At 40.2% G+C, this 14,451-nt stretch overlaps 1 protein-coding gene across 1 annotated transcript in view; it reads left to right on the forward strand.

Moving 5' to 3' along the window:
- Window positions 1-7,070: 7,070 nt before the first annotated feature.
- PDGFC (platelet derived growth factor C) overlaps window positions 7,071-14,451 on the forward strand; it is a 121,751-nt gene continuing 114,370 nt past the window's right edge. The window contains exon 1 of the mRNA XM_063422931.1: window positions 7,071-7,428. Within this exon, the coding sequence (XP_063279001.1) occupies window positions 7,311-7,428 (118 nt within the window). The 5' untranslated portion in view covers window positions 7,071-7,310. The remainder of the gene's footprint in view (window positions 7,429-14,451) is intronic.

The raw sequence follows: 14,451 nt of genomic DNA on the forward strand, positions 1-14,451 counted from the left end.
CTTTACTTCTCTACTCCTGTTAGATTCTTGATGCTCTCTAACCTATGGACTTGTTTTCCAAATCTTCTTTGATGGATCTCATTAACCAATTAAACTGTAATCTCAGTTCAGCCTTTAAACAATGCTGTTTGGAAGCTGATGTTTGCAATACCATTCCTGTTCTCTTCAGCTGAATCAGTACGTAAATGAAGGTTCATAGCAATGTAATTGTCTCAGCATTAGTCCTGCACTGTGTGCACTGATGTACCAGAAGAGTAAAGCTGAAATGCAACAGCTATACAAAAAACTCTGGTTCAATTAAACCTGTTCAACAACCAAAATTCCTAGTATCAATACTATTCTAAATATTATTAACAAAAAATTCCTGCAACATGAAGTAAATCAAGACATGTTATTTTTCTAATTCAAACTCAATAGATAGAAATATTCCATTCAAATAAATGTGACAGATCTTAGTATAACTATTTGATAGGCAACCTGCATTCAGGCTGTTAAATTCTAGATAAATTGTAAATGTTGGTAATTAGGCTGCTGTGCCTCAAATACTCTCAGCTGAGCTTCATTTCTCTGAAGAGAAGTTTCAAAGCTATTGAATATTTATAAATAAACAGCTTAGAATTATTTCAGTATTAAAAAGAAATCTTGTAATGCTATAAGTGGGTTTTATCAGTGTTTGAAATAATTTGGTTTTATCTATATGTTTTAAGTAATACATTTTTCCCTTAATTTTACTGTATCTGGATACAGTGATGCTACTTTACAACTACATGACACATACTATTTTATTCAAATAGCAGTGGTTAATAATGCTTAGAAATACTAACTAGAATTTGTATTCTTATTGTGTATCCATATCTTGCAGTGCTCAGTGAAAGGAAGACAGGCAGAAAGACCAACATTTACCTAGAATTCAATAGTTCTTTAGAGCTGACACAGCTCAAAAGGGACATACCATCTTCAGTATTGATCATGACAGGATTTTTTGCATGTTGATAGAACGAAAGATGTTAGTGATCAGTAAGTGATGTCATCTGATCAAAAAGGAGCAAGAAAGCTTACTTCTGACATAAATAACCAAAGTCATCACACACACAGTCACAAACCGGTAAACATTCATGAGTACCTGAGCAAGCCTGTTGTCTGGGCACTTACTCAAGTCCTTATGCACTTGCTCAAGCGTGTGCTGCCTAAGAGCAGACGACATTTGAATACTGAGGTGCATCTGAATGGGAGTGTAAAATGACTGGAGCTTCTGCTCTAAAAGCATACAGACGTGAATGCTTTGAGAGAGACACCAGAACAGTCCTACATATCCCATGGGGAAACATTTTCAGACTGGCAGCTGCCACCCTTTCAGGTTGGGTATAGTCCATGTTGAAATACGGCAAACACGTTACAAGGCATAAGTGACCTCCACATCCCACATTTTACATGCTGACTTTGGAAGCCCATCAAGACCCAAATGAGCTAGCAGGTGCCAGAAGTGGGTTTGGGAGACCTCTAGTGGGCCTCCTTCCTTGTCTCCTGGTGTAGCTCCCACAGCCTGTACAAAGCCAAGTCGCATTGTAACTTGGACTATATATGTGTACATACACATTCAGTCAATTATATAATTGACTGAATCGTTGGAATTCTTATATGTGACTGCTCTAAAATAATGCTTGTAAGTGGAAACCACACAAAAGTACAATAAGGACTTTGATCTCAAATGTTTGAGACATTTTGAAAAATTATTAAGCTATGCACCATTGAGCAGAACAACACTAATATGCTTAGAAATCTGTTTTCAAAGGCTTATTTGTAGGTGTATTTTTAAGACCCAAGTCCCATTATAGGATTTGCAAAACAGAAATGGCACATTTTATTTAGAGGTGTGATTCAAGTGACCAAACTATGTTTGGAGTTCCTTCTCCTCTGTCTGAGCAGTCCACACCACACAAGCATCAGTAGAATTGAAGCCTCTTTGGACTTCACATTTTTCTTCATTATATTTTCAAATGCAGCATGAAAATAGGACAAAAAAATCTTCAGCTCATTTACAAATTCAGTAGGAACAGACAATAAGACTAAAACACTAAAATTGATCATTACCTTATTTACAGGATTACTGTAAATCCTGTACAGTATTTACAAGAATGATGTTCTATTCAATTCCATACACAGCCTTTGCACCTCACCTGAGTAAGATTAGAATAGTCATGTTAATTTGTACAAATGCCTCTTTTCCAATTGCTGGGTGATCATGAGAGCAGAACATTTTATTATTGCTTTTCTAAAAGGCAATCAATGTTTACAATGCAATTTCTGTTTTCATAATTATCACTCATCCATAAAAATATTTTTAAAACATAATATTTAATAAATAATTTAATGATTAAAAATAATTCCATAATATGAACACAAGCATTTAAAGCTCAGCCCTTTTATACCAGCAAGTAATTCATGTGTAACTACATTGAAATCAGGAGCACTTTGCAGAAAAGCAGACACTCGCTTCTGCATCTGGATGAGCAGATATTTATTGGTTCTAAATTATATTCTAAGTTTTGCAAAATACTGTTTTGTCTTGAGTAGGAACTTACAAGGATTATACAGGTACTTTTGGAATATATAGGAATATAAAAGTATGTATCTATTAATGCATTTTTCCCTATTCTTATTAAGAAGTGAAACAAGCTTTGGAGAGAAAAGTGAATCAAACCATCTTCTTTTCCCAACAGTGGTTGGGTTTACATACTTTTGCAGTCTTGCAAAAGTATGTAAATGTCTAGCTCTAACTTTTTTGAGACATGAATTTAATAGAAGTCACTGCATTTCCAGAGTTATACATCTCCAGAAGCATTTTTCTTTGGTTCATCGTGCCTAAAAATGGGTTTATATCTCAGCCTTTTGCTATTTTCCAAACAATGTATTTCTCATCCTATTCATTCTTGCGAGAAAAAAGCTTATGTCAATGCAAACCTTGTGGAGGGGAAAAAAGTCTTTCTGAAACAGCATATTAGGAAAAGGAAATAGTACACTTCCTCACAGAACTTGCTTGGAATATTTTGAGCTCCCTGGAATCAGTCCATATCTCTTGGCATCAGCTCAAACCATAAAGGGCAGTCTGAGAACATTTGCACCTTGCCAGTTCCAGCCCACTTCCAAAAGTAATGGGGAACCTTTCTTGCTGCAAAGTGGTGAAGGGACAAAGTGTGGAGGAACTGTGACTGTCCTCCTCTATTGGCACCGTGACCAGATTATTTTGACTTTGGTGTGGGGAAATCTATTTGCTGATGTAAGTGAAGGTTTTGAAGATCACATGATGAATGTATGTTTTAATGGTAACCCTTTCAGTTAATAAAAATCACTGAGAAAGTCTTTTAATTTCAAGGATATTCATAGTTCAGGAAGTCTATGCAGCATCACAGTAAGTCGCTGATACCCTAAGAGGGCAAATTTCTGTAGCCTTCTATGGTGGCTATGTCTCAACACAATAAATTCCTGTGGGATAATCCAGATAGTTCAAATTTTATTCAAGTAAAAGAAATACTCCTTCAAAGATAGTTCTAAATGAGGATGATAAAAAACAAAGTCATAAAACAATCTGAAAATATGTCAAACCAGTGAGGCAAAGCTGGCATCTCAGACAATTTCAATATTGCAATTTACAGAGAAACATCTGTTGTAATATTTAAGTTGAAAAATACTTGAGGCACATTTTATAGACTACATTAAAAAACATTTGGGGAAAAAATGTCTTTGAAAGACTACAGTGTCAACTAAATAATTGTGAGATGAGTTATGGTGAGGTGACTGAAAAAAAAAGACAAAAAACTGAAGTGTAATTCTAAACATGGAGAAAACTTAGGAACACAAAGCTCTATGTAGTTAAAAATATTCATAATGTATGTAGAAAAAAATTATATCCAGAGAAATTTGTACTGGCCATTGAGTCACCAGAACTCTTAGCTGCATTGGCATTGTGGTCCCCAGTGAAATTCAGTATGGGCAATGCAATATGTACTGGCAGGAATTATCTAAACTACATAAACATTAGTTTGTCATAATTACCTAGACATTTACTCTTTTAATGCCAATACTTCTGTGGGTTATTACATGAATAGATCATATAAAAAGTTAGAGGCATGAACAAGAGATATTGTATACAATTTTAATCCTATTTTCATCCACTATATAATGTTAGATTAGGCCTTCACTTGGAATGTCACGTTCTGTTTGTCCCACCCCAAATAAAACACAATAAAAACAGATGACACTTGAGAAGCCTTAGAAGTATAGAGGTGTTCATGTGAAAACCATAGTAAAAATGCCAGGCTGGGAAAGGATGTGATACAGCTGTAATGCAGAAGATGAAGAGGTTAAAGAAGGCAAACATAAATTATTTATTTTCATAACCCAAGCACATACATATACCTGATGAAACTGGAGAGCAATAACATTAAAAATAAACATAGCTAGTGATAAAAGCTTAGCATGAATTTCAGAGAAGATTGGACATATTTAAGGACAGAGATTACATCACATGACATTTTCGGTGGAATTTGCAGCAAAAGCATTTTTGTAAAGTAAAGCCTTAATGATCAAAAATGTATCCTGACCTTTCATTATAGGAGGTATAGAATGGAAGCTTCCTCCCTAGGCAGTGTTATTCCATATTCATCCACTATGTGGGTTCTTGCATTTTCCTTTGAAAAATCTCAGCCAGAGACACAGAACTGTAGAATCATTTAGGTTGGAAAAGACCAAGACGACCAAGTACAACCACAAACCCAGCACTGCCAAGTTCTCCACTAAACATGACACATCTACGTACCTTTTAAACACCTCCAGGAATCATGATCACCACTTCCCCAGGCAGCTTGTTCCAATGCTTCACAACCCTTCTTGTGAAGAGGCTTTCCCTAATATCCAGTCTAATCAATTTTCCCTAGTATCCAAACCTCCCCATACCTAACTTGATGAAGTTTCATCTTCTCCTGTTGCTTATTACTTGAGAGAAGAGATCAACATTTACCATGTTACAGCTTCCTTTGCAGGCAGCTGAAGAGAGCAATAGAGCGTCTCCTCCAGACTTCATTTTCTCCAGATTATACAACCCTATATCTCTTGTGCTCCAGATCCTTGTGCTCCAGATCCTTCACCAGCTCTACTGCCCTTCTCTGGGCATGCTCCAGCACCTCCAGATGAAACCCTGGTCTGATGCAGCCTAGATTTTTCAATAGATAGTTTTTCATGTACACAGCATAAGACATTAGGTCCATGTTTTTAAGAGTGAACTTGCCATCAGTACTCTGAAATACAAAGAATCACACAAAATCCTCAGGCAATGAAGGATAAGCTACGGTGTAATACTTCATTTATTTGATTAAAAAAAACCCCAAAACACTGTTTGTAATCATCAGCATAGGAGACCTAGAAAGTTGTAGATTTATTTTTATTTCCATTTAAAAATAACAACATTGAAGCCAAAAAAATTATAAGGATAACAATAATAGAAGTAACTACATAGTCTGCTTTGTGCAGTACATTTCTGCCTTAATGCTCTGTAAGTGAAGGGTTGCTGTTTACGGTATGCTCCAAGTCTGCTTTTCAGAAGACAGCCCAGCTTGGCTGGACAGCTTTCAGTTGCTACTGGAAATATGTCACTTATTAGGAACAGAGGGGTTGTTTATCACTGTCTCAAGGGTTACTTTGGCTGAGGCAAAGAAACAGCTCAGTTATATAATGGAAAGAGCTGGGTCAAAGGATAAGAAATTTATGTAGTGTGTGCTCGAGACTCTGGCAATCCAGACTCAGTTTCATTCTTGTATATCTTACACATATCATGGTTATAGGCCCCCCCAAAATATATAAGGCTGTATAGGTCCCCCATCCATCCCCAAACCAACTTTAGAACTATGAGGGCTGAAGTCAAAAACTTCCAAAGCTACTCAATCAAGACAAAGAGGTTTATCCTAATTGCTTCTTTTGCCCTCCTGGTATCCAGTTAGCTTTCCGTCTTGTCACCCAGACCCACCACATGGCCACAGTTTGAGTCCTCTAAGCAACCTAGAAATCTCATCTCTAGCAAAGATCTATATGGGTGCTGAACACCGTCAGTCCTTTTAGTCCTCACCAGCATTAATAGGGGAATAATCCCAGTTCTGGTTTCTGGAGAAACAGAAAAAGGAACCAAATCCTGCCGGCTTTACCTCACCAAGTACCACATGACATTGCAACAAGCCAGGGACAAACGGCTGAACCTGTGTTTCCATCTACTTATGTAACTGTTACATGTCCCAGTTCAGGGTAACCAAAACAACTTCTTGCACAAAAAAAACCAAACCAAAACAAAACAAAAAAGCACCCCATAACAAACAAACCCAAACAAAGAAAAAAAAGTATTCAGATAGTTTTAAAAACTTCCTCTCAGTGTTTTAGATCCCGCTACCAAGGGCATCCTTTACAGGAAACCAAGCATCAGGTTTTCAAGCACAAACCAAAGTACCACAATAACAACCCAGTAAACAAAATGCCCGTAAGTCAGCCCCTCGCCCTGACTCCGCACAGCGGTGACCTGGGGTGCTCCTCGGGCACGGCGGAGGGAGGCCCCTTCGCGGGCAGAGGGGCTGCGGGAGCCCCCCGGTTCCCCTCCCAGCACCTGTTGCGCCGCCACTTGGCCGCAAGAGAGGGGGCAGCGGCGGGGGCCGCCCGCAGCCTCCTGCTTCCCACCGACAACTTCCCGGGGCGTAAACGGCCGCGCCAGGTGCCGCCCTCGCCGTGATGGGACGGCGGGCGTGCAGGGAGGGGGAGCCGGCAGGCACGGCCCGGGCTGGCAGCGCGGCCCGAGCTGCGGGCGAGCAGGGCGCTGCTGCATGAGCGCGGGCTGCCCGCCCCGGCCTGACAGGTGCGCTCTGCTCCGCGGCGGCCCCGCACCAGCCCCGGCTCCTCTGACCCCCGCCCGCCACGGCCACGGATTGTTTAGTCCTTGGGAGGCTGGTCTGCGTCCAGATTTTCCTTTGATCCTTTTTTTTTTTTTTTTTTTTTTTTTTTTTTTTTTTTTTTTTTTTTTTTTTTTTTTTAGAGAGAGAGGGGGGAAAAAAAAACCAAAGCAAAACAAAACCTGGAGATATAGAAAAGGGCTCTAGGAAAAAGTTTTGGATGGGATTATGTGGAAACTACCCTGCAATTCTCCGCTGCCAGAGCAGGCTCAGTGCTGCCTTCTCCCCAGCGGCGCAGCCCGCGCCGGGCGCTGCTGAGAGACGCCCGGGCCTCGGTGCCGCGCCGCCAGTGCCTGCTGTGCCGGAGCCCCTCGCCCCGCCGGCCCAATGCTCCTCCTCGGGCTGCTCCTGCTGACAGCTGCCCTGGCCGGCCGGAGGCAGGGGGCCGTCGCCGAGTCCGATCTCAGCAGCAAGTTCGCCTTCTCCGGCGCCAAGGAGCAGAACGGTAAGGAGCCGCAGCGCCCGCCGCCGCGCAGCCCGGGGCAGGGCGGGGGCGCGCCCGGCCGGAGCGGAGCTCTCCTCTCCCCCCGGCTCCTCTCCCCTCCTCTCCCCCCGGCTCCTCTCCTCTCCTCCGGGCTCCTCTCCTCTCCTCTCGCCGCGGGGCGGTTCGGCGGCCCCGCGGGTGGTGGCGCGGGGGCAGCGCGGCTCTGCCCGCCGGCCCCGGGTAAAAGGGCAGCGGCTCGGCGGCCACGGGGGGAGCCCGGCGGCTCCCTCCTCTGTCTCCCTCGTCTGCGGCACTTGAGGTGCAAAATGTGTCCCCTTCCCGTCCACCGCCTGGCCCTGCTATAAAAACAAACAAACTAAAAAGCAACAATCTAAACCCAACAACGTCCCGCGCACCTTTGTACCCCAAGTGCTTCGCTCTCGGGGGGTGGGTTTTTGTGTCTGCGCGTGAATGAGTGGTGTTTTGTACGGGCTGGAAACGAGCTAATCCTGCATAGGAAATGAGAATTACTTTCAACTTTCAAGTGTACCTGAAATGTTTAGAAAACTCTCAAATGCAAGTTCCCCTGGGCTGGGGCTGTGCAGAGCTGGAGAAAGACTCCTTTCATACAGCGAGGGCAGCTTCGGGGTGTGTAATTTGCTTAGCCTCTGAACTCCATATGATTTACATTATTCAGATTTTTAAGCGCCTTTCCTCTTGATCTGCTATTATGAAGTCATTTTAAAGAATACTTTACAAACTGTAACGTTATATACTGCATGAAACCACACTTACTGTGGAATATCTAAAATTAAGGCTGTTAGCAGACATTCATGGAAACCCTGGTGTTTAATGTACGGGGCAGGGGGGTGTGTTTGAAAAATTTAGTACTTAGTATGTCAGCTAAAACAAGCTTTCTCCCTGGGCACAAACCAACACAAAAGGCCAAGCTGGGAGCTCTCAAAACTCTCTGAACTGTAATGAAGTAAAGCAGAAACGCAGATTCGAAGCTAATTCAATTCTCTCAACTTTGAACTTGGGACTCCCCAGATAAAACTAGTCTACATCATATCTTCTAATAGAAAGCAAAGTTTCAGCGACCTCTGTGAGTGGGTAGAATATGCAGTGCACTAACAAATTTAAAAGGGGAAGATTAATACTGCTGTGGCCTGTTAATGTGATGATATATGGCACCTGCAGACTGCTGGAGCTGCTGATCAAAGAGCAGCATGGGGATCAATCTCTAATCAGAGCAACTGTGAAGGGCCAGAGGAAAGTGATCAAAAGACTTAGAGACTGGGCTATTCTGACAGGAAACCAATCAGACTTTGTGCCCAGTACAGGAAATTATCTGCTCTGTGTGAGAAATCACTCACTTTCTACTCCTTCCCATCCTACCTGGTGTTTAGAGGCTTTGGGGGCACCAGTTTGTGACAAAATGGGCTTGGCAATTATATACTGATGTCTCATGCTGTTATGCTGCCTTCTCTTAAATTTGCATGGTGCATATGGAGCTTATCAACACACAGAGCATTGTCATTGCTTTGCTTTAACTTTGTCAGGACTGGAAAGAAACCTGCTATGCTGTCAGTCTCCTCTAAAACGTTTGTTCCAGGATAATGCAGCTGTGCCCTAAAAGGCCTCCAGGGTGCAACAATGGGTGCACAACAGTGTAAAAGGTAGATCATACAGCACGGAAGCAAAACTGGTGTAAATAGGTGTAAGTATACATGACAGTGCAAACTTCATTCTGTTCACATCTATCAGAAATGCAGCTGCCTTAGGTCAGGCTTCAAATGATTTGCAGTGAAATTTGGCATGCTCTAAGATACAGTCCCTACGTTTTAGAACAAATGCAAAGCCAGGAGAAATTTTATTTAAAAAACAATGCCCTGAAACTGTATTATGTGGTAGTTTATGTTCAGAACACTCCAGATTCCTCTTGTAGCTTACTTTAAGTTTGCTTTATAGTTGTTCAATTGCAAAACTTACTTTAAAAAATCAGCACAAGTTTAAGTACAGCTAAGTACCAACCTCTGACTTTTCTTAACCAATTTTAATTATTTGGGGGATCAGTAACACTAGTCAAACCAGTTCTTACTTGATTTAATTAGAGTGATTTTTACACTCTGCTGCAATCTAAAGATTGTCTAGCTTTTAGCTAGAGGCAGGTTAAAACTCCCTGGAGTATGAGAATGAGATATTGCTGTTCATGTGCCAAATAATCTTTGGTCAGGAGAGAGGGAGATTTTTTACTCACGCAGTCTACAAATAAAAATTCTGTCCTCAACTTGTAAAACTGCTAAGTGGCCAAGAAGTTTTGCAGTAGAATGGATTAGTGTTACTCAGCTGCACGCACGGGTGCTATAGCTATTGCTTCAAGGTGGTGCTGAAGATGCCTGTGACCAGTTATTAATTCAGTGGGACTACTTGTGTTTCAAAGGATAAACATGTGATTAAGTACTAACTAATGTTTACTTATTTAATAACTGAATTATATCAGCTTCAAAATTACAATTTGACTCAATTTATTTGCTAATTGTTTGCATAAGAAGCTCTTTTTTTTTTTTTTTTTTTTTTTTTTTTTGCTGTATAGTGAATATTATTTTAGGTGGCAATCTCCTAGTGTAAATATTTTTTTGCAATTGTAAATTAAATATTTTAGGACACAGTGTATTGTTGGTACCTCCTGGAAATTCAGTGTGTTGGTTGCTGTGAGGCCGGTGTAGATCTGGTTGAAACCACTTACAACTACCTCAGTGTTTTTGTTTGCCTGCCCTCTGTTGTAGTGAGATTTTCTTTAAGAACATGTTTTATTTGTAATTCTGCTTGACAGCAAGGGGTTTTATGTGATTTCTGTGAAAAAATCCTATTTATCTTTAATGTTTTTATTTTATTCCACTGAGTAAATAATCATCTGTAGGATCAAAGAAGTTTATGCAACAGTTTTCTGGAAAGTGGTAGTAAATGGTGCATGTAGTGAGGGCTCCCATTTATCTGGGTGGATTTCATTTCTACAGTTCTTTGTCAGATTATGCTTTGAAGGTTTTTTCATACTTATGTGGCTTTATCATTTCTCTTATGGCTCTTTGATGGATTTACTACCATTTTTCCATATTGAAGCAAAGAGTCAAGAAAAATAAAATGCTCAGTTTCATTTAAATCACAAAACTGAATGTCTTGGATATTGATTTTGATTAATTGGATGGTTTGCTTCTATTTTCTTGCTTCATTTCTTTCTACTTTTGACTGCTGTTTTTGACATAGTATCTTCATGCTATTTCTGTAGCTTCAGAAATGTCTGAGGGAGCTATTGGTAGGTTGACTATTATGAATGACGAAATTCTAGTGACTTAACTCTGGTAGTCTTGAGTGCACCTGCTTATGTGATGGTATTGGCTTCATCTGGATTTGATTACGGCATGAGAAGGCAGGAGAATCTGTTTTCTTGGCTGCCTTAGAACAAGATGGAATAAATGCTTAAAATAATTCTGCGAAGCTATCAGCTCTTACAAATGTATCTATAGAACATAATGTAAAAACTACTGCTGGATGCCATTAGCAATGATGTGTACAGCTTATGTGGTGTGTGCATTTCAAGTGTGGTATTGAATGACTTCAGAAGGCTGAGAACCTGAGGTCGGTTGGAAATTCACCAGGATCTACTAAACAGACTGATTTTCTTGCAGTCGGTTTCAAATATGAATGAACTGCAGTAAATAGAGTTGCTGAAGTAAATCTTAGAAAACTGAAGCACTTACTTGATTTCTGTCAATTCTGCAGCACAGGTAATGTGTCAGTCATGATCTGTCTTTTCACAGATCTCAAAAGGAATTAAGTTGGTTTTCTTCTTCCTCCACATGAATGGAAACCCCTGGTAATAAGTTTCACTAACTGAACACTTTGTAATCTATTTCTTAAATCTTCTGAAATGGGAAAGCTTTATGTAGCTTGAAAAACCCAAACCCAAAAGTGTGTCCTTGAGATAGAGTTTGAAACTTGCATATTTCAGGCCGTTCTTGGGAAGAGTTGGTGGATGGAGCTAGAACTGAGTGAGTAGCTCAAGTGCCAGAGGAAGATTCTCTCATCACCTCGACGTGTGTGTGGCCTGCCATGCCTGCTCTGAACCACATAGAGGATTCCCTGATTTGTGTATCTCCAAAGAGAGCTTCCAGTTAATTCAGGGAGGGGGACAGCATCGCAACAAAGAGTTTCTGATTAAGTTTCTTTAACTTGGGCTGAACATCAGAAAAACGTGAGGATGTCCAAGTGATGCAGCCCATTGAATCCTTACAGACAGGAATGTCAGTGCTTTTGATTGAAAGCAGTCATTTGACTGCAAAATTTTCTGCTATAACTGAATACTTTATTGTGGTGTCATGCCACCTCTACTGGTTCATGTTGAATTGAGGAGTGCCAGCACTCTTCACTCAGCCTGCTGGGTAGCTGAAATTGTCCTAGTTTTGAGAAGACAAGGAAGTATAATAGATATGCTGTGTCATCTAAAGGGAAACTTGATAGTGATGAAATTTTTTTCAAGTTAAATCTATTTCTGCCTAGTCCAAGGCTTGTTTTGAAATGTTTTAAGGCTGTTTCCCTGGAAAGTAATGAGTTACAGCACATCCTCTTTATACTTTAAGCAGAAGATTGTTGCAAATTAGAGAAGCTGTTCAACACTCCAATAAATTGCAGAGGAAGAAGGGTTTTAAAACTAGGGGGTTTTTGTGTTTGTAGTTGACTTCTGGCATATTGCTTGCCATTCAGCAGAGTGATGCTTGGGACTTCTCCTTAGTCCTGTTGCTTCTCTCAGTTTCTTCTGTTAGGTAAAATAAGGGGTTTAAAAGCACAGACCTTTTAGTCCTTTTCCCAAGTATGTAGTCATTCCAAGTTGTCCATGTGGTTTTTTTTTGGGGGGTTGGAATGGAATTTAGTGTAAAATGGAATTTAGGGTAAAATTGAATCTCAAATGGATTTTAGTATAAAATTTTATATTTGCATTAACTAGTTTTCAGATTGGACTTCAGAGCTTTATGTCATGATGTTTTGGGGGCTTTTAGTTTGTCCGTCAGTCAGATTGAGTTTTATAATGGAGAAGAAACATGAGGCATACCTTGAGTCAGGGACAGCTATATTGCCAAAGACCTTATGTTGAACTTTGTCTTCACATAAACACAATGTCTTTTATATCTTAAAACTTTATCCAAACCCTTTGAGTCTTAATTATTACATAGTCAACATGTAATAGCAAAGCACTGGTTTACATCATAAACCAGCAGTGGCTGTGCATTTTAGGGGTGGTTTTGGGGGTTTCTGTCTCTGTTGGGTGGTTACTGCTTTTGGTTTTTGCTATGTCTGGCAGTTCCTGATTACTAGAAAGAGGATGTGCTGAGCAAGCCCACTTCCCTTATTGGGAAATGAGCCTCTTCAATTGCTTTATAGATAGCTCTTGGCTTTACCAGAGAGACGTGCCTTTGCTTTTTAGTCACAAAGTGCAGACCATGGGAAATACACTTCTTGGTGTGTAAGCATCTTAAGAATTGGCCAGTACAAATGTAGCCTTTTAGCAGAAACCAGTGTGACTTAGAAAAAGTTACTGGAACAGGAAGGAAATAGAGCTTACATATAGAAACATAGTTATTTTAGTAGCACTTAAGTGTCTGTATGAGTGCTTTGTTGTTTCAGAGTTTCTGAGAAATTATTGGCATATTAAAACTTAGTCAGCCCTGTCATTCCCTTTTGGGGAGAACTTTTTCAGCTTGTGTTTGAATGTGAAATGCTTTTATTCAAATAGGTAAGTGAAAATTCATAATGTGTTATTGTGAAGCTAAAATACAAATTGGTGGTTTGAAGGGGCTTTCTTAGACTTTGGGATGTTATTTTATGATGACAGTGCCTGGAAAAAATTGTTCCTGGCTCTGTCCATAGACATCCAAGCCTTAGGGTTCTTCTGTCTTCTCATCATCTCTTCTTGACATTGTTCTAATAATTTTCAAACAAATCTTCAGTTACACTGAGTTATTTGTGTTTATTTTCATGATGTTACAGCATACTAAGCATTATGTGTAAAGGTACCTCATCTTTACAAAGCATGTGTAAAATAAAAACTCATTACATTTCTGTAACTTAGTCAGTTTCCACAGCAGTTTGTTGGCTGGGTGAAAAAAGGCAGGACTCTGGACGCTGTGGGAGAAAGTCTTACACAAGGAGAGTATAAGAACTATTAAAAAACTAGTATAAACAAAGGAGAAAGCCCAGCTAGTTCCTCGATCTCCTGCAAGCCTTCCGCATTAGGGTTTGCAAGTGCTGCTTTTTTTTTTTCTGAGCTTAAGTAGTTCTCTTCCAACTATTCCATCTTTGTTGAGCATGCCCTCGGTTTTGGACTTTGACATTCACCTTGCATAGGCATGACCTTATGTTTGCCCTGGGCTTGGAGCCTGCTTGACTTCTTGCCACTGTGGAACTCACAAGTCCTGTGAGTGTGTGCCACCCCCAAGCCATGGCAATGTGCTTTCACCTTTGCTGACCAGACCCTCACTTGAGCTGGCTGCAGCTGAAGCGAATAGAACTGCTCAGCTGTTTAGCTGTTTGAGCCACTGGATTATTATTTCATTGTGTGGTTATTCTCGTTCTTGTGAGCTAATTTAAGACTATTCAGGTTGACTCTGCAGTGAGGATCTTCACAGTGATGTTTGCAGCTTTTGTTTTTGGAATTTAATTTTCTTTCTGCCATTTTTCCATGCGAGTGTTTGGGGCTGGGGAGAGTGCATATTGATTAACCTCCCTTTAATCCAGTACAGTACAAGCAGAAAGAGAAATTAAATAAGAAAGTTTTCAAAGGTTATTTCCCATGAAGTGGCTTCTTCTTATACTACCGATAATGAGACTAATGAGACTAATAGGGAAGAGAATAATCAATAACACTTTTTTTTTTTTCTGTGGCAATGTGCCTTTTAGTGAATTAATCCTCATAAATTATTCATTACACTTACCATTTTGTGGTAAATTAATTCAAGGTATCATTATAAACATGGATGTTTTAAGTAG

This window comes from Prinia subflava, chromosome Z (genome assembly GCF_021018805.1).
Source record: "Prinia subflava isolate CZ2003 ecotype Zambia chromosome Z, Cam_Psub_1.2, whole genome shotgun sequence".
Classification (NCBI taxonomy): Eukaryota; Metazoa; Chordata; class Aves; order Passeriformes; family Cisticolidae; genus Prinia; species Prinia subflava.